At 41.5% G+C, this 18,709-nt stretch overlaps 1 protein-coding gene across 1 annotated transcript in view; it reads right to left on the bottom strand.

The window, feature by feature from the left end:
• Nucleotides 1–18,709, bottom strand: part of LOC127928499 (solute carrier family 2, facilitated glucose transporter member 1) — a 68,608-nt gene that overhangs the window by 20,386 nt on the left and 29,513 nt on the right. The window contains exons 6-9 of the mRNA XM_052515512.1: nucleotides 18,187–18,371; nucleotides 16,706–16,810; nucleotides 15,681–15,782; nucleotides 12,506–12,709 (exon numbers count right to left, since the gene is read on the bottom strand). Of these exons, the coding sequence (XP_052371472.1) occupies nucleotides 12,506–12,709; nucleotides 15,681–15,782; nucleotides 16,706–16,810; nucleotides 18,187–18,371 (596 nt within the window). The remainder of the gene's footprint in view (nucleotides 1–12,505; nucleotides 12,710–15,680; nucleotides 15,783–16,705; nucleotides 16,811–18,186; nucleotides 18,372–18,709) is intronic.

Genomic DNA, 18,709 nt, shown 5'->3' with positions numbered 1-18,709 from the left:
CAGTCCCATTGGTGCCATAATGTCATGTACTATTGGTGCCATAATGTTCAGTCCCATTGGTGCCATAATGTTAAGTCCCATTGGTGCCATAATGTTAAGTCCCATTGGTGCCATAATGTTCAGTCCCATTGGTGCCATAATGTTCAGTCCCATTGGTGTCATAATGTCAGTCCCATTGGTGCCATAATGTTGAGTCCCATTGGTGTCATAATGTCATGTACTATTGGTGCCATAATGTCATGTACTATTGGTGCCATAATGTTCAGTCCCATTGGTGCCATAATGTTCAGTCCCATTGGTGCCATAATGTTCATGTCCTATTGGTGCCATAATGTCATGTACTATTGGTGTCATAATGCATCATGTACTATTGGTGCCATAATGTCATGTACTATTGGTGCCATAATGTTCAGTCCCATTGGTGCCATAATGTTCAGTCCCATTGGTGCCATAATGTCATGTACTATTGGTGCCATAATGTTCAGTCCCATTGGTGCCATAATGTTCAGTCCCATTGGTGCCATAATGTTCAGTCCCATTGGTGCCATAATGTTCAGTCCCATTGGTGCCATAATGTCATGTACTATTGGTGCCATAATGTTCAGTCCCATTGGTGCCATAATGTTCAGTCCCATTGGTGCCATAATGTTAAGTCCCATTGGTGCCATAATGTCATGTACTATTGGTGCCATAATGTTCAGTCCCATTGGTGTCATAATGTTAAGTCCCATTGGTGCCATAATGTTCAGTCCCATTGGTGCCATAATGTCATGTACTATTGGTGCCATAATGTTCAGTCCCATTGGTGCCATAATGTTCAGTCCCATTGATGCCATAATGTTAAGTCCCATTGGTGCCAAATGTCATGTACTATTGGTGCCATAATGTTCAGTCCCATTGGTGCCATAATGTTCATCCCATTGTGCTATTGGTGCCATAATGTTCAGTCCCATTGGTGCCATAATGTTCAGTCCCATTGGTGCCATAATGTTCAGTCCCATTGGTGTCATAATGTTCAGTCCCATTGGTGTCATAATGTTAAGTCCCATTGGTGCCATAATGTCATGTACTATTGGTGCCATAATGTTGAGTCCCATTGGTGCCATAATGTTCAGTCCCATTGGTGCCATAATGTTCAGTCCCATTGGTGCCATAATGTCATGTACTATTGGTGCCATAATGTTCAGTCCCATTGGTGCCATAATGTCATGTACTATTGGTGCCATAATGTTCAGTCCCATTGGTGCCATAATGTTGAGTCCCATTGGTGTCATAATGTCATGTACTATTGGTGCCATAATGTCATGTACTATTGGTGCCATAATGTTCAGTCCCATTGGTGCCATAATGTTGAGTCCCATTGGTGTCATAATGTCATGTACTATTGGTGCCATAATGTCATGTACTATTGGTGCCATAATGTTCAGTCCCATTGGTGTCATAATGTCATGTACTATTGGTGCCATAATGTCATGTACTATTGGTGCCATAATGTTCAGTCCCATTGGTGCCATAATGTTCAGTCCCATTGGTGCCATAATGTCATGTACTATTGGTGCCATAATGTTCAGTCCCATTGGTGTCATAATGTTCAGTCCCATTGGTGTCATAATGTTCAGTCCCATTGGTGTCATAATGTTCAGTCCCATTGGTGTCATAATGTTAAGTCCCATTGGTGCCATAATGTCATGTACTATTGGTGCCATAATGTTGTCCCATTGGTGCCATAATGTTCAGTCCCATTGGTGCCATAATGTTAAGTCCCATTGGTGCCATAATGTCATGTACTATTGGTGCCATAATGTTGAGTCCCATTGGTGCCATAATGTTCAGTCCCATTGGTGCCATAATGTTAAGTCCCATTGGTGCCATAATGTTCAGTCCCATTGGTGCCATAATGTCATGTACTATTGGTGCCATAATGTCCCATTGGTGCCATAATGTCCCATTGTTAAGTGCCATAATGTCATGTACTATTGGTGCCATAATGTTGAATTGGTGCCATAATGTTCAGTCCCATTGGTGCCATAATGTTAAGTCCCATTGGTGCCATAATGTTCAGTCCCATTGGTGCCATAATGTTCAGTCCCATTGGTGTCATAATGTTCAGTCCCATTGGTGTCATAATGTTCAGTCCCATTGGTGTCATAATGTTAAGTCCCATTGGTGCCATAATGTCATGTACTATTGGTGCCATAATGTTGAGTCCCATTGGTGCCATAATGTTCAGTCCCATTGATGCCATAATGTTAAGTCCCATTGGTGCCATAATGTCATGTACTATTGGTGCCATAATGTTCAGTCCCATTGGTGCCATAATGTCATGTACTATTGGTGCCATAATGTTCAGTCCCATTGGTGCCATAATGTTCAGTCCCATTGGTGCCATAATGTTAAGTCCCATTGGTGCCATAATGTTGAGTCCCATTGGTGCCATAATGTTATCCCATGGTGCCATAATGTTAAGTCCCATTGGTGCCATAATGTCATGTACTATTGGTGCCATAATGTTAAGTCCCATTGGTGCCATAATGTCATGTACTATTGGTGCCATAATGTTGAGTCCCATTGGTGCCATAATGTTCAGTCCCATTGGTGCCATAATGTTAAGTCCCATTGGTGCCATAATGTCATGTACTATTGGTGCCATAATGTTGAGTCCCATTGGTGCCATAATGTTCAGTCCCATTGATGCCATAATGTTAAGTCCCATTGGTGCCATAATGTCATGTACTATTGGTGCCATAATGTTGAGTCCCATTGGTGCCATAATGTTCAGTCCCATTGGTGCCATAATGTTAAGTCCCATTGGTGCCATAATGTTCAGTCCCATTGGTGCCATAATGTTAAGTCCCATTGGTGCCATAATGTCATGTACTATTGGTGCCATAATGTTGAGTCCCATTGGTGCCATAATGTTCAGTCCCATTGGTGCCATAATGTTCAGTCCCATTGGTGCCATAATGTTCAGTCCCATTGGTGCCATAATGTTCAGTCCCATTGGTGCCATAATGTTCAGTCCCATTGGTGCCATAATGTCATGTACTATTGGTGCCATAATGTTAAGTCCCATTGGTGCCATAATGTTCAGTCCCATTGGTGCCATAATGTTCAGTCCCATTGGTGTCATAATGTTGAGTCCCATTGGTGCCATAATGTTGAGTCCCATTGGTGCCATAATGTTCAGTCCCATTGGTGTCATAATGTCATGTACTATTGGTGCCATAATGTCATGTACTATTGGTGCCATAATGTTGAGTCCCATTGGTGCCATAATGTTGAGTCCCATTGGTGTCATAATGTCATGTACTATTGGTGCCATAATGTCATGTACTATTGGTGCCATAATGTTCAGTCCCATTGGTGCCATAATGTCATGTACTATTGGTGCCATAATGTTCAGTCCCATTGGTGTCATAATGTTCAGTCCCATTGGTGCCATAATGTCATGTACTATTGGTGTCATAATGTTCAGTCCCATTGGTGTCATAATGTTCAGTCCCATTGGTGTCATAATGTTAAGTCCCATTGGTGCCATAATGTTAAGTCCCATTGGTGCCATAATGTTAAGTCCCATTGGTGCCATAATGTCATGTACTATTGGTGCCATAATGTTGAGTCCCATTGGTGCCATAATGTCATGTACTATTGGTGCCATAATGTTGTCCCATTGGTGCCATAATGTTCAGTCCCATTGGTGCCATAATGTTAAGTCCCATTGGTGCCATAATGTCATGTACTATTGGTGCCATAATGTCATGTACTATTGGTGCCATAATGTTGAGTCCCATTGGTGCCATAATGTTCAGTCCCATTGATGCCATAATGTTAAGTCCCATTGGTGCCATAATGTCATGTACTATTGGTGCCATAATGTTGAGTCCCATTGGTGCCATAATGTTCAGTCCCATTGGTGCCATAATGTCATGTACTATTGGTGCCATAATGTTCAGTCCCATTGGTGCCATAATGTCATGTACTATTGGTGCCATAATGTTCAGTCCCATTGGTGCCATAATGTTCAGTCCCATTGGTGCCATAATGTTAAGTCCCATTGGTGCCATAATGTTCAGTCCCATTGGTGCCATAATGTTCAGTCCCATTGGTGCCATAATGTTAAGTCCCATTGGTGCCATAATGTTCAGTCCCATTGGTGCCATAATGTTAAGTCCCATTGGTGCCATAATGTTAAGTCCCATTGGTGCCATAATGTCATGTACTATTGGTGCCATAATGTTGAGTCCCATTGGTGCCATAATGTTCAGTCCCATTGGTGCCATAATGTTAAGTCCCATTGGTGCCATAATGTCATGTACTATTGGTGCCATAATGTTGAGTCCCATTGGTGCCATAATGTTCAGTCCCATTGATGCCATAATGTTAAGTCCCATTGGTGCCATAATGTCATGTACTATTGGTGCCATAATGTTGAGTCCCATTGGTGCCATAATGTTCAGTCCCATTGGTGCCATAATGTTAAGTCCCATTGGTGCCATAATGTTCAGTCCCATTGGTGCCATAATGTCATGTACTATTGGTGCCATAATGTTGAGTCCCATTGGTGCCATAATGTTCAGTCCCATTGATGCCATAATGTTAAGTCCCATTGGTGCCATAATGTCATGTACTATTGGTGCCATAATGTTGAGTCCCATTGGTGCCATAATGTTCAGTCCCATTGGTGCCATAATGTTAAGTCCCATTGGTGCCATAATGTTCAGTCCCATTGGTGTCATAATGTTCAGTCCCATTGGTGTCATAATGTTAAGTCCCATTGGTGCCATAATGTCAAGTCCCATTGGTGCCATAATGTTCAGTCCCATTGGTGCCATAATGTTAAGTCCCATTGGTGCCATAATGTTCAGTCCCATTGGTGCCATAATGTTCAGTCCCATTGGTGTCATAATGTTCAGTCCCATTGGTGCCATAATGTTCAGTCCCATTGGTGCCATAATGTTCAGTCCCATTGGTGCCATAATGTTAAGTCCCATTGGTGCCATAATGTCATGTACTATTGGTGCCATAATGTTCAGTCCCATTGGTGCCATAATGTTAAGTCCCATTGGTGCCATAATGTCATGTACTATTGGTGCCATAATGTTCAGTCCCATTGGTGCCATAATGTTAAGTCCCATTGGTGCCATAATGTTCAGTCCCATTGGTGCCATAATGTTCAGTCCCATTGGTGCCATAATGTCATGTACTATTGGTGCCATAATGTTCAGTCCCATTGGTGCCATAATGTTAAGTCCCATTGGTGTCATAATGTTAAGTCCCATTGGTGCCATAATGTTCAGTCCCATTGGTGCCATAATGTTGAGTCCCATTGGTGCCATAATGTTGAGTCCCATTGGTGTCATAATGTCATGTACTATTGGTGCCATAATGTCATGTACTATTGGTGCCATAATGTTGAGTCCCATTGGTGTCATAATGTCATGTACTATTGGTGCCATAATGTCATGTACTATTGGTGCCATAATGTTCAGTCCCATTGGTGCCATAATGTCATGTACTATTGGTGCCATAATGTTCAGTCCCATTGGTGTCATAATGTTCAGTCCCATTGGTGTCATAATGTTCAGTCCCATTGGTGTCATAATGTTCAGTCCCATTGGTGTCATAATGTTAAGTCCCATTGGTGCCATAATGTCATGTACTATTGGTGCCATAATGTTCAGTCCCATTGGTGCCATAATGTCATGTACTATTGGTGCCATAATGTTCAGTCCCATTGGTGTCATAATGTTCAGTCCCATTGGTGTCATAATGTTCAGTCCCATTGGTGTCATAATGTTGAGTCCCATTGGTGTCATAATGTCATGTACTATTGGTGCCATAATGTCATGTACTATTGGTGCCATAATGTTGAGTCCCATTGGTGCCATAATGTTGAGTCCCATTGGTGTCATAATGTCATGTACTATTGGTGCCATAATGTCATGTACTATTGGTGCCATAATGTTCAGTCCCATTGGTGCCATAATGTCATGTACTATTGGTGCCATAATGTCATGTACTATTGGTGTCATAATGTTCAGTCCCATTGGTGTCATAATGTTCAGTCCCATTGGTGTCATAATGTTCAGTCCCATTGGTGTCATAATGTTATGTCCCATTGGTGCCATAATGTCATGTACTATTGGTGCCATAATGTTCAGTCCCATTGGTGTCATAATGTTCAGTCCCATTGGTGCCATAATGTCATGTACTATTGGTGCCATAATGTTCAGTCCCATTGGTGTCATAATGTCATGTACTATTGGTGCCATAATGTTCAGTCCCATTGGTGCCATAATGTCATGTACTATTGGTGCCATAATGTTCAGTCCCATTGGTGCCATAATGTCATGTACTATTGGTGCCATAATGTCATGTACTATTGGTGTCATAATGTTCAGTCCCATTGGTGCCATAATGTTCAGTCCCATTGGTGCCATAATGTTCAGTCCCATTGGTGCCATAATGTCATGTACTATTGGTGCCATAATGTTAAGTCCCATTGGTGCCATAATGTCATGTACTATTGGTGCCATAATGTTCAGTCCCATTGGTGCCATAATGTCATGTACTATTGGTGCCATAATGTTCAGTCCCATTGGTGTCATAATGTTCAGTCCCATTGGTGCCATAATGTTCAGTCCCATTGGTGTCATAATGTCATGTACTATTGGTGCCATAATGTTCAGTCCCATTGGTGTCATAATGTTCAGTCCCATTGGTGTCATAATGTTCAGTCCCATTGGTGTCATAATGTTCAGTCCCATTGGTGTCATAATGTTATGTCCCATTGGTGCCATAATGTCATGTACTATTGGTGCCATAATGTTCAGTCCCATTGGTGCCATAATGTCATGTACTATTGGTGCCATAATGTTCAGTCCCATTGGTGTCATAATGTTCAGTCCCATTGGTGCCATAATGTCATGTACTATTGGTGCCATAATGTTCAGTCCCATTGGTGCCATAATGTCATGTACTATTGGTGCCATAATGTTCAGTCCCATTGGTGTCATAATGTTCAGTCCCATTGGTGTCATAATGTTCAGTCCCATTGGTATCATAATGTTCAGTCCCATTGGTGTCATAATGTTCAGTCCCATTGGTGCCATAATGTCATGTACTATTGGTGCCATAATGTTGAGTCCCATTGGTGCCATAATGTTCAGTCCCATTGGTGTCATAATGTTCAGTCCCATTGGTGTCATAATGTTCAGTCCCATTGGTGCCATAATGTTAAGTCCCATTGGTGCCATAATGTTCAGTCCCATTGATGCCATAATGTTAAGTCCCATTGGTGCCATAATGTCATGTACTATTGGTGCCATAATGTTGAGTCCCATTGGTGCCATAATGTTCAGTCCCATTGGTGCCATAATGTTAAGTCCCATTGGTGCCATAATGTCATGTACTATTGGTGCCATAATGTTCAGTCCCATTGGTGCCATAATGTCATGTACTATTGGTGCCATAATGTTCAGTCCCATTGGTGTCATAATGTTCAGTCCCATTGGTGTCATAATGTTCAGTCCCATTGGTGTCATAATGTTCAGTCCCATTGGTGTCATAATGTTAAGTCCCATTGGTGCCATAATGTCATGTACTATTGGTGCCATAATGTTCAGTCCCATTGGTGTCATAATGTTCAGTCCCATTGGTGTCATAATGTTCAGTCCCATTGGTGTCATAATGTTCAGTCCCATTGGTGTCATAATGTTAAGTCCCATTGGTGCCATAATGTTGAGTCCCATTGGTGCCATAATGTTCAGTCCCATTGATGCCATAATGTTAAGTCCCATTGGTGCCATAATGTCATGTACTATTGGTGCCATAATGTTGAGTCCCATTGGTGCCATAATGTTCAGTCCCATTGGTGCCATAATGTCATGTACTATTGGTGCCATAATGTTGAGTCCCATTGGTGCCATAATGTTCAGTCCCATTGGTGCCATAATGTTAAGTCCCATTGGTGCCATAATGTTCAGTCCCATTGGTGTCATAATGTTCAGTCCCATTGGTGTCATAATGTTCAGTCCCATTGGTGTCATAATGTTCAGTCCCATTGGTGTCATAATGTTAAGTCCCATTGGTGCCATAATGTCATGTACTATTGGTGCCATAATGTTGAGTCCCATTGGTGCCATAATGTTCAGTCCCATTGATGCCATAATGTTAAGTCCCATTGGTGCCATAATGTCATGTACTATTGGTGCCATAATGTTCAGTCCCATTGGTGCCATAATGTTCAGTCCCATTGGTGCCATAATGTTAAGTCCCATTGGTGCCATAATGTTAAGTCCCATTGGTGCCATAATGTCATGTACTATTGGTGCCATAATGTTCAGTCCCATTGGTGCCATAATGTTCAGTCCCATTGGTGCCATAATGTTAAGTCCCATTGGTGCCATAATGTCATGTACTATTGGTGCCATAATGTTCAGTCCCATTGGTGCCATAATGTTAAGTCCCATTGGTGCCATAATGTTAAGTCCCATTGGTGCCATAATGTCATGTACTATTGGTGCCATAATGTTAAGTCCCATTGGTGCCATAATGTCATGTACTATTGGTGCCATAATGTTCAGTCCCATTGGTGCCATAATGTTAAGTCCCATTGGTGCCATAATGTCATGTACTATTGGTGCCATAATGTTGAGTCCCATTGGTGCCATAATGTTCAGTCCCATTGGTGCCATAATGTTAAGTCCCATTGGTGCCATAATGTCATGTACTATTGGTGCCATAATGTTGAGTCCCATTGGTGCCATAATGTTCAGTCCCATTGGTGCCATAATGTTAAGTCCCATTGGTGCCATAATGTTCAGTCCCATTGGTGCCATAATGTCATGTACTATTGGTGCCATAATGTTGAGTCCCATTGGTGCCATAATGTTCAGTCCCATTGGTGCCATAATGTTAAGTCCCATTGGTGCCATAATGTTCAGTCCCATTGGTGCCATAATGTTCAGTCCCATTGGTGTCATAATGTTCAGTCCCATTGGTGCCATAATGTTCAGTCCCATTGGTGTCATAATGTTCAGTCCCATTGGTGTCATAATGTTAAGTCCCATTGGTGCCATAATGTCATGTACTATTGGTGCCATAATGTTGAGTCCCATTGGTGCCATAATGTTCAGTCCCATTGGTGCCATAATGTTAAGTCCCATTGGTGCCATAATGTCATGTACTATTGGTGCCATAATGTTCAGTCCCATTGGTGCCATAATGTTCAGTCCCATTGGTGCCATAATGTTAAGTCCCATTGGTGCCATAATGTTAAGTCCCATTGGTGCCATAATGTCATGTACTATTGGTGCCATAATGTTCAGTCCCATTGGTGCCATAATGTTAAGTCCCATTGGTGCCATAATGTTAAGTCCCATTGGTGCCATAATGTCATAATTGGTGCCATAATGTTCAGTCCCATTGGTGCCATAATGTTAAGTCCCATTGGTGCCATAATGTTAAGTCCCATTGGTGCCATAATGTCATGTACTATTGGTGCCATAATGTTAAGTCCCATTGGTGCCATAATGTCATGTACTATTGGTGCCATAATGTTGAGTCCCATTGGTGCCATAATGTTCAGTCCCATTGGTGCCATAATGTTAAGTCCCATTGGTGCCATAATGTCATGTACTATTGGTGCCATAATGTTGAGTCCCATTGGTGCCATAATGTTCAGTCCCATTGATGCCATAATGTTAAGTCCCATTGGTGCCATAATGTCATGTACTATTGGTGCCATAATGTTCAGTCCCATTGATGCCATAATGTTGAGTCCCATTGGTGCCATAATGTTCAGTCCCATTGGTGCCATAATGTTAAGTCCCATTGATGCCATAATGTTCAGTCCCATTGGTGCCATAATGTCATGTACTATTGGTGCCATAATGTTGAGTCCCATTGGTGCCATAATGTTCAGTCCCATTGGTGCCATAATGTTAAGTCCCATTGGTGCCATAATGTTCAGTCCCATTGGTGTCATAATGTTCAGTCCCATTGGTGTCATAATGTTCAGTCCCATTGGTGTCATAATGTTCAGTCCCATTGGTGTCATAATGTTAAGTCCCATTGGTGCCATAATGTCATGTACTATTGGTGCCATAATGTTGAGTCCCATTGGTGCCATAATGTTCAGTCCCATTGGTGCCATAATGTTAAGTCCCATTGATGCCATAATGTTAAGTCCCATTGGTGCCATAATGTCATGTACTATTGGTGCCATAATGTTCAGTCCCATTGGTGCCATAATGTCATGTACTATTGGTGCCATAATGTTCAGTCCCATTGGTGCCATAATGTTCAGTCCCATTGGTGCCATAATGTTAAGTCCCATTGGTGCCATAATGTTCAGTCCCATTGGTGCCATAATGTTAAGTCCCATTGGTGCCATAATGTTAAGTCCCATTGGTGCCATAATGTCATGTACTATTGGTGCCATAATGTTAAGTCCCATTGGTGCCATAATGTCATGTACTATTGGTGCCATAATGTCATGTACTATTGGTGGCATAATGTTAAGTCCCATTGGTGCCATAATGTTAAGTCCCATTGGTGCCATAATGTTAAGTCCCATTGGTGCCATAATGTTCAGTCCCATTGATGCCATAATGTTAAGTCCCATTGGTGCCATAATGTCATGTACTATTGGTGCCATAATGTTCAGTCCCATTGATGCCATAATGTTGAGTCCCATTGGTGCCATAATGTTCAGTCCCATTGGTGCCATAATGTTAAGTCCCATTGGTGCCATAATGTTCAGTCCCATTGGTGCCATAATGTCATGTACTATTGGTGCCATAATGTTGAGTCCCATTGGTGCCATAATGTTCAGTCCCATTGGTGCCATAATGTTAAGTCCCATTGGTGCCATAATGTTCAGTCCCATTGGTGTCATAATGTTCAGTCCCATTGGTGTCATAATGTTCAGTCCCATTGGTGTCATAATGTTCAGTCCCATTGGTGTCATAATGTTAAGTCCCATTGGTGCCATAATGTCATGTACTATTGGTGCCATAATGTTGAGTCCCATTGGTGCCATAATGTTCAGTCCCATTGGTGCCATAATGTTAAGTCCCATTGATGCCATAATGTTCAGTCCCATTGGTGCCATAATGTCATGTACTATTGGTGCCATAATGTTCAGTCCCATTGGTGCCATAATGTCATGTACTATTGGTGCCATAATGTTCAGTCCCATTGGTGCCATAATGTTCAGTCCCATTGGTGCCATAATGTTAAGTCCCATTGGTGCCATAATGTTCAGTCCCATTGGTGCCATAATGTTAAGTCCCATTGGTGCCATAATGTTAAGTCCCATTGGTGCCATAATGTCATGTACTATTGGTGCCATAATGTTAAGTCCCATTGGTGCCATAATGTCATGTACTATTGGTGCCATAATGTCATGTACTATTGGTGGCATAATGTTAAGTCCCATTGGTGCCATAATGTTAAGTCCCATTGGTGCCATAATGTTAAGTCCCATTGGTGCCATAATGTCATGTACTATTGGTGCCATAATGTTAAGTCCCATTGGTGCCATAATGTTCAGTCCCATTGGTGCCATAATGTCATGTACTATTGGTGCCATAATGTTAAGTCCCATTGGTGCCATAATGTCATGTACTATTGGTGCCATAATGTTAAGTCCCATTGGTGCCATAATGTTCAGTCCCATTGGTGCCATAATGTCATGTACTATTGGTGCCATAATGTTCAGTCCCATTGGTGTCATAATGTCATGTACTATTGGTGCCATAATGTTAAGTCCCATTGGTGCCATAATGTCATGTACTATTGGTGCCATAATGTTAAGTCCCATTGGTGCCATAATGTTAAGTCCCATTGGTGCCATAATGTTAAGTCCCATTGGTGCCATAATGTTAAGTCCCATTGGTGCCATAATGTTCAGTCCCATTGGTGCCATAATGTCATGTACTATTGGTGCCATAATGTTAAGTCCCATTGGTGCCATAATGTTAAGTCCCATTGGTGCCATAATGTCATGTACTATTGGTGCCATAATGTTAAGTCCCATTGGTGCCATAATGTTAAGTCCCATTGGTGCCATAATGTTAAGTCCCATTGGTGCCATAATGTTAAGTCCCATTGGTGCCATAATGTTCAGTCCCATTGGTGCCATAATGTTCAGTCCCATTGGTGCCATAATGTCATGTACTATTGGTGCCATAATGTTAAGTCCCATTGGTGCCATAATGTTCAGTCCCATTGGTGCCATAATATCATGTACTATTGGTGCCATAATGTTAAGTCCCATTGGTGCCCCCATTGGTGCCATAATGTTAAGCCATTGGTGCCAAATGTTAAGTCCCATTGCCATAATGTTCAGTCCCATTGGTGCCATAATGTCATGTACTATTGGTGCCATAATGTTAAGTCCCATTGGTGCCATAATGTAATGTACTATTGGTGCCATAATGTTAAGTCCCATTGGTGTTGTATTACAGCTATCCTATGACACAGGCTATGTTAAACTTACCAGTAGTGGAGGGAAGAGCAGGGCCAGCATGAACTTCCCTCCCCAGTTGAGCATGCTGGTGAAGGCCATGGCTATTGGTCTGGCTGGCTGGTCAAACAGCTCTGCAGCGATGAACCAGGAAATAGGACCAGGTCCCACCTCATAGGCTGAGATCAGGAAGAACACGACCAACACCTGCAGGCTACGCAGCTCTGGGACAAGGAACTACAGGGCAGATCAATCAGTCAGTCAATCAATCTTATATTAGTCAGGGAGGATGGGTGAGCGTAATCCTCGACAATCTAGCACTCCAAAGGTTGCCTGTTCAAGTGACAACGGGACAAGTGGAGCATTTTAGCTAACCCTTATTCTAAACTTAAGCCAATTCTCTTAACCTTTGTCGTTAGTTCCCCTAACTGACAATATAAATGCTTCTTGTAATTCTTCTTTGTTGTTACTGCCTAACAAGCAACCTGGTCTCAGATTAAGATGTGCAATACTATTCACGGGTTGCATGTCTCATCACAATATTGTTTTGAACGTGCGTTTTTGGACTGATGCCAGACTGAGCATTCTACTCAATGCATCGTCAATGAGCGCTGATGAAAATGTTATCCAACGTCCATTGCAATGGCTTGGAAGTATAATGACATTTAAAAAAAAGAAGCAAATAATTAGTAGGAAACCTTTTGTCATCATTTGGATGTCACAAGATTGACTTTACAAATAGTATAACGTTAGCTAGCAAGCTAAGACTGAGGGGAGGTCACCAGATTGACTTTACATGTAGTATAACGTTAGCTAGCAAGCTAAGATTGAGGGGAGGTCACCAGATTGACTTTACATGTAGTATAACGTTAGCTAGCAAGCTAAGATTGAGGGGAGGTCAACGGCAAAGTTGTTTCCTACAAAATATTTTGTACAAAAAAAATATTGTATTTCCAGGCACTATAGTTGTTATTTAGACTCAACAGTAGTTATCCTCCGTCCAGAAGGACTGTGCTCATCACCCCCTTTAAGGCACCACTATGGCTGCGCTGACAGAGGGCGGCTTGAGAACGTTAAAAACAATGGCTTGACGCGACCGAGTGACGGAGGTGCAACCTATATTACATCCTCCAAGACGTGTGGTAAATTACATCCTCCAAGACGTATAATAAATTACATCCTCCAAGACGTATAATAAATTACATCCTCCAAGACGTATAATAAATTACATCCTCCAAGACGTATAATAAATTACATCCTCCAAGACGTATAATAAATTACATCCTCCAAGACGTATAATAAATTACATCCTCCAAGACGTATAATAAATGACATCCTCCAAGACGTATAATAAATTACATCCTCCAAGAGGTATAATAAATGACATCCTCCAAGACGTATAATAAATTACATCCTCCAAGACGTATAATAAATTACATCCTCCAAGACGTATAATAAATTACATCCTCCAAGACGTATAATAAATTACATCCTCCAAGACGTATAATAAATGACATCCTCCAAGACGTATAATAAATTACATCCTCCAAGACGTATAATAAATGACATCCTCCAAGACGTATAATAAATTACATCCTCCAAGACGTATAATAAATTACATCCTCCAAGACGTATAATAAATTACATCCTCCAAGACGTATAATAAATTACATCCTCCAAGACGTAAATTAATCCTCCAAGACGTAAATTACATCCTCCAAGACGTATAATAAATTACATCCTCCAAGACGTATAATAAATTACATCCTCCAAGACGTATAATAAATTACATCCTCCAAGACGTATAATAAATTACATCCTCCAAGACGTATAATAAATTACATCCTCCAAGACGTATAATAAATTACATCCTCCAAGACGTATAATAAATTACATCCTCCAAGACGTATAATAAATTACATCCTCCAAGACGTATAATAAATTACATCCTCCAAGACGTATAATAAATTACATCCTCCAAGACGTATAATAAATTACATCCTCCAAGACGTATAATAAATTACATCCTCCAAGACGTATAATAAATTACATCCTCCAAGACGTATAATAAATTACATCCTCCAAGACGTATAATAAATTACATCCTCCAAGACGTATAATAAATTACATCCTCCAAGACGTATAATAAATTACATCCTCCAAGACGTATAATAAATTACATCATCCAAGACGTATAATAAATTACATCCTCCAAGACGTATAATAAATGACATCCTCCAAGACGTATAATAAATTACATCCTCCAAGATGTATAATAAATTACATCCTCCAAGACGTATAATAAATTACATCCTCCAAGACGTATAATAAATTACATCATCCAAGACGGCTACCTCAGTATAATAAATTACATCATCCAAGACGTATAGGTAAATACATCATCCAATTAAAAAAAAGTATGATAAATGACATCCTCCAAGACGTATAATAAATTACATCATCCAATTCGTATGATAAATTACGAAGGTGAATTAAGAAGGTGAGGACCAAAGCACAGCGTGGTAAAGTGTTCATATTTTAAATATGTTAATGAACACTGAAACAAAACAATAAACAACCAAGGAACAGTCCTGTAAGGTGCAACACAACACTAAACAGAAAACAAACACCCACAAAACACAATGGGGAAAACAGGCTACCTCAGTATGATTCTCAATCAGAGACAACTAACGACACCTGTCTCTGATTGAGAACCATACCAGGCCAAACGCAAACACACCATAGAAAACGGAACATAGACCACCCACCCAACTCACGCCCTGACCATACTAAAACAAAGACATAACAAAAGAACTAAGGTTAGAACGTGACACCAATCACCCAAGACGTATGATATTGTACAACCAGGTAAAACGTACAGTATGATACTATACCTCCTCTAATTCATATGTTATTGTATGACAGACAGCTGTTCCATTCATAATGTAACTTAACGTAACGTAACATATCATAGTAAATGGAATGTCATAGATTTACATACAGAATAATACGAATTGTCCTTAGACCATGTTGAATAACAGCATCATAGTCTATTTTCACCTACAGGTAGACAGAGAGTCATCAACAAGGTACGCTGAGATAGACAATACTCACATGGTAAATACTCAGATGGACAACACTCAGGTGGACAATTGTATAATATAATTGATTGATCATTTAGGGTTAGTGTCGGTGTGGTTATAGTTACCAGGACTGAGTCTATGATGGTCATGGAGAGGTTGCACACAGCTAGACACAGGAAGCCAGTCAGCAGTAGTTTCCTACGCCCCGCCCTCTCCATCAGGAAGAACTGAAGAGGAAAAACAGACACCAAATCACAGGTGAGTCTCCATACTTCAAATCAGGTGAGATTACAGGTGAGTCTCCATACCTCATACCAGGTGAGATTACAGGTGAGTCTCCATACCTCATATCAGGTGAGATTACAGGTGAGTCTCCATACCTCATACCAGGTGAGATTACAGGTGAGTCTCCATACTTCATATCAGGTGAGATTACAGGTGAGTCTCCATACTTCATACCAGGTGAGATTACAGGTGAGTCTCCATACCTCACAACAGGTGAGATTACAGGTGAGTCTCCATACCTCATACCAGGTGAGATTACAGGTGAGTCTCCATACCTCATACCAGGTGAGATTACAGGTGAGTCTCCATACTTCATAACAGGTGAGATTACAGGTGAGTCTCCATACCTCATACCAGGTGACATTACAGGTGAGATTACAGGTGAGTCTCCATACTTCATATCAGGTGAGATTACAGGTGAGTCTCCATACCTCATACCAGGTGAGATTACAGGTGAGATTACAGGTGAGTCTCCATACTTCATATCAGGTGAGATTACAGGTGAGTCTCCATACTTCATAACAGGTGAGATTACAGGTGAGTCTCCATACTCACAACAGGTGAGATTACAGGTGAGTCTCCATACCTCATACCAGGTGACATTACAGGTGAGATTACAGGTGAGTCTCCATACTTCATATCAGGTGAGATTACAGGTGAGTCTCCATACTTCACAACAGGTGAGATTACAGGTGAGTCTCCATACCTCATACCAGGTGAGATTACAGGTGAGTCTCCATACCTCATACCAGGTGAGATTACAGGTGAGTCTCCATACCTCATACCAGGTGAGATTACAGGTGAGTCTCCATACTTCCTAACAGGTGAGATTATAGGTGAGATTACTCTAGTGTACTCTACTCACCGCCACCAGAGTGAAGGCCACGTTCACAGCCCCCACCCCCAGCGTCAGATACTTGGCTTCGTCAAAGTTAGCCTTGTCAAACATCTTGGTGGAATAATTGATGATCTGGAAAATGAGAAGTGAGGTATATGTTTAACCTCAGTGTCTCGCCTGTCTTTCCTTTAGCCTCAGTTTCCCCACTGAGCTGCAGAATAGCCTGAAGAACCATACTGACACAATGCCGCAGAATCAACTCTGGAAAGAGGGGAGGGTTTAGCAAATAACTGCGAGTCTGCTAGTCTGGTAGTCTGCTGCTAGTCTGCTATTCTGGTAGTATGCTGCTCGTCTGCTATTCTGGTAGTATGCTGCTCGTCTGCTATTCTGGTAGTATGCTGCTCGTCTGCTATTCTGGTAGTCTGCTGCTAGTCTGCGGTCGTCTGCTGCTAGTCTGCGGTCGTCTGCTGCTAGTCTGCTGCTAGTCTGGTAGTCTGCTGCTAGTCTGCTAGTCTGGTAGTCTGCTACTAGTCGGCGGTTGTCTGCTGCTAGTCTGCTGCCAGTCTGGTAACATGCTACTAGTATGGTAGCCTGGTGCTAGGCTACTAGTCTGCAGGTAGTCTGCTAGTCTGGTAGTTTATTAGTCCAGTAGTTTGCTTGTCTGCTAGTTTAGTAGTCTGCTAGTCTGCTAGTCTAGTAGTCAGCTAGTCTGCTAGTCTAGTAGTCTGTTGCTAGTCTGGTAGTCTGCTGCTAGTCTGGCAGTCTGGTAGTCTGCTGGTAGTCTGTTACTAGTCTGCTAGTAGTCTGGTATAATTATTTTTGTCTGCTAATCTGCTGTTAATCTGGTAGTCTGGTAGTCTACTAGTCCAGTAGACTGGTAGTCTGTTGGTCTGCTGCTAGTCGGCTAGTCTGCTGCTAGTCTGCTGCTAGTCTGCTAGTCTGCTGCTAGTCTGGTAGTCTGCTGCTAGTCTGCTGCTAGTTTGCTAATCTGGTAGTCTAGTAGCCTGCTAGTCTATTAGTCTGCTAGTCTGTTAGACCATAGAGAACACATTACTCAGTACAGAATGTTCAGGTCTCAATAAATACCCCATAGAGAAAACATTACTCACTACAGAATGTTCAGGTCTCAATAAATACCCAATAGAGAACACATTACTCACTACAGAATGTTCAGGTTTCAATAAATACCCAATAGAGAACACATTACTCACTACAGAATGTTCAGGTCTCAATAAATACCCAATAGAGAACACATTACTCACTACAGAATGTTCAGGTCTCAATAAATACCCCATAGAGAAAACATTACTCACTACAGAATGTTCAGGTCTCAATAAATACCCCATAGAGAAAACATTACTCACTACAGAATGTTCAGGTCTCAATAAATACCTCATAGAGAACACATTACTCACTACAGAATGTTCAGTTATCTTTTGCAAAAGAGACAGAACTGGAAAAATGCATTTTCAATAAAACGACTCAAATATTTGATCTAAAACAACAACCGCGTTGAAGCCTGAGAGCTGGGAGCCCAGGTTAACGATGAGGACGATGGTGATTGGCTGTCGGTAGGAGCGTTTGGTGAAGAACTCCTTGACGGTGAGGGCTGATTGGGTGTGAGCCGCCTCCTGCTTCATCTCGTCCAGCTCCGTGAACACCTCGTCTGACGGGCCTCTCAGACGCCACAGGGCTGGGGTAAACAACAACAATATCATTGTCAACATCGTGGATCTACTGCTGACCTGATTGAATCCCGGCATAAGACTATTGTGTACTACCCACCCACCTCTGTCTGGGTCTCCAAGGCCCTTGTTATTTTTTAATAATATATATTTTTTAAAGATTATATTTGTTTGTACAATAGACAATAGACATTGACAATAGATCCAGTAAACTGGACACGACATTGTCTGGGACTTAATGCCAAACCTTCAGCATGAAGAAACAAGATGAATAAACGCAAACACCTGGTTCTCATCCAGTGGATATTTCTAGTGCTTGTAAAACCATTGGGTGTTGATTTGGTAC

Source organism: Oncorhynchus keta, unplaced genomic scaffold (genome assembly GCF_023373465.1).
Source record: "Oncorhynchus keta strain PuntledgeMale-10-30-2019 unplaced genomic scaffold, Oket_V2 Un_scaffold_28244_pilon_pilon, whole genome shotgun sequence".
Lineage (NCBI taxonomy): Eukaryota > Metazoa > Chordata > Actinopteri > Salmoniformes > Salmonidae > Oncorhynchus > Oncorhynchus keta.
The sequence above is the reverse complement of the archived record's forward strand: the minus strand, read 5'-3'. Positions and strand labels throughout refer to the sequence as shown.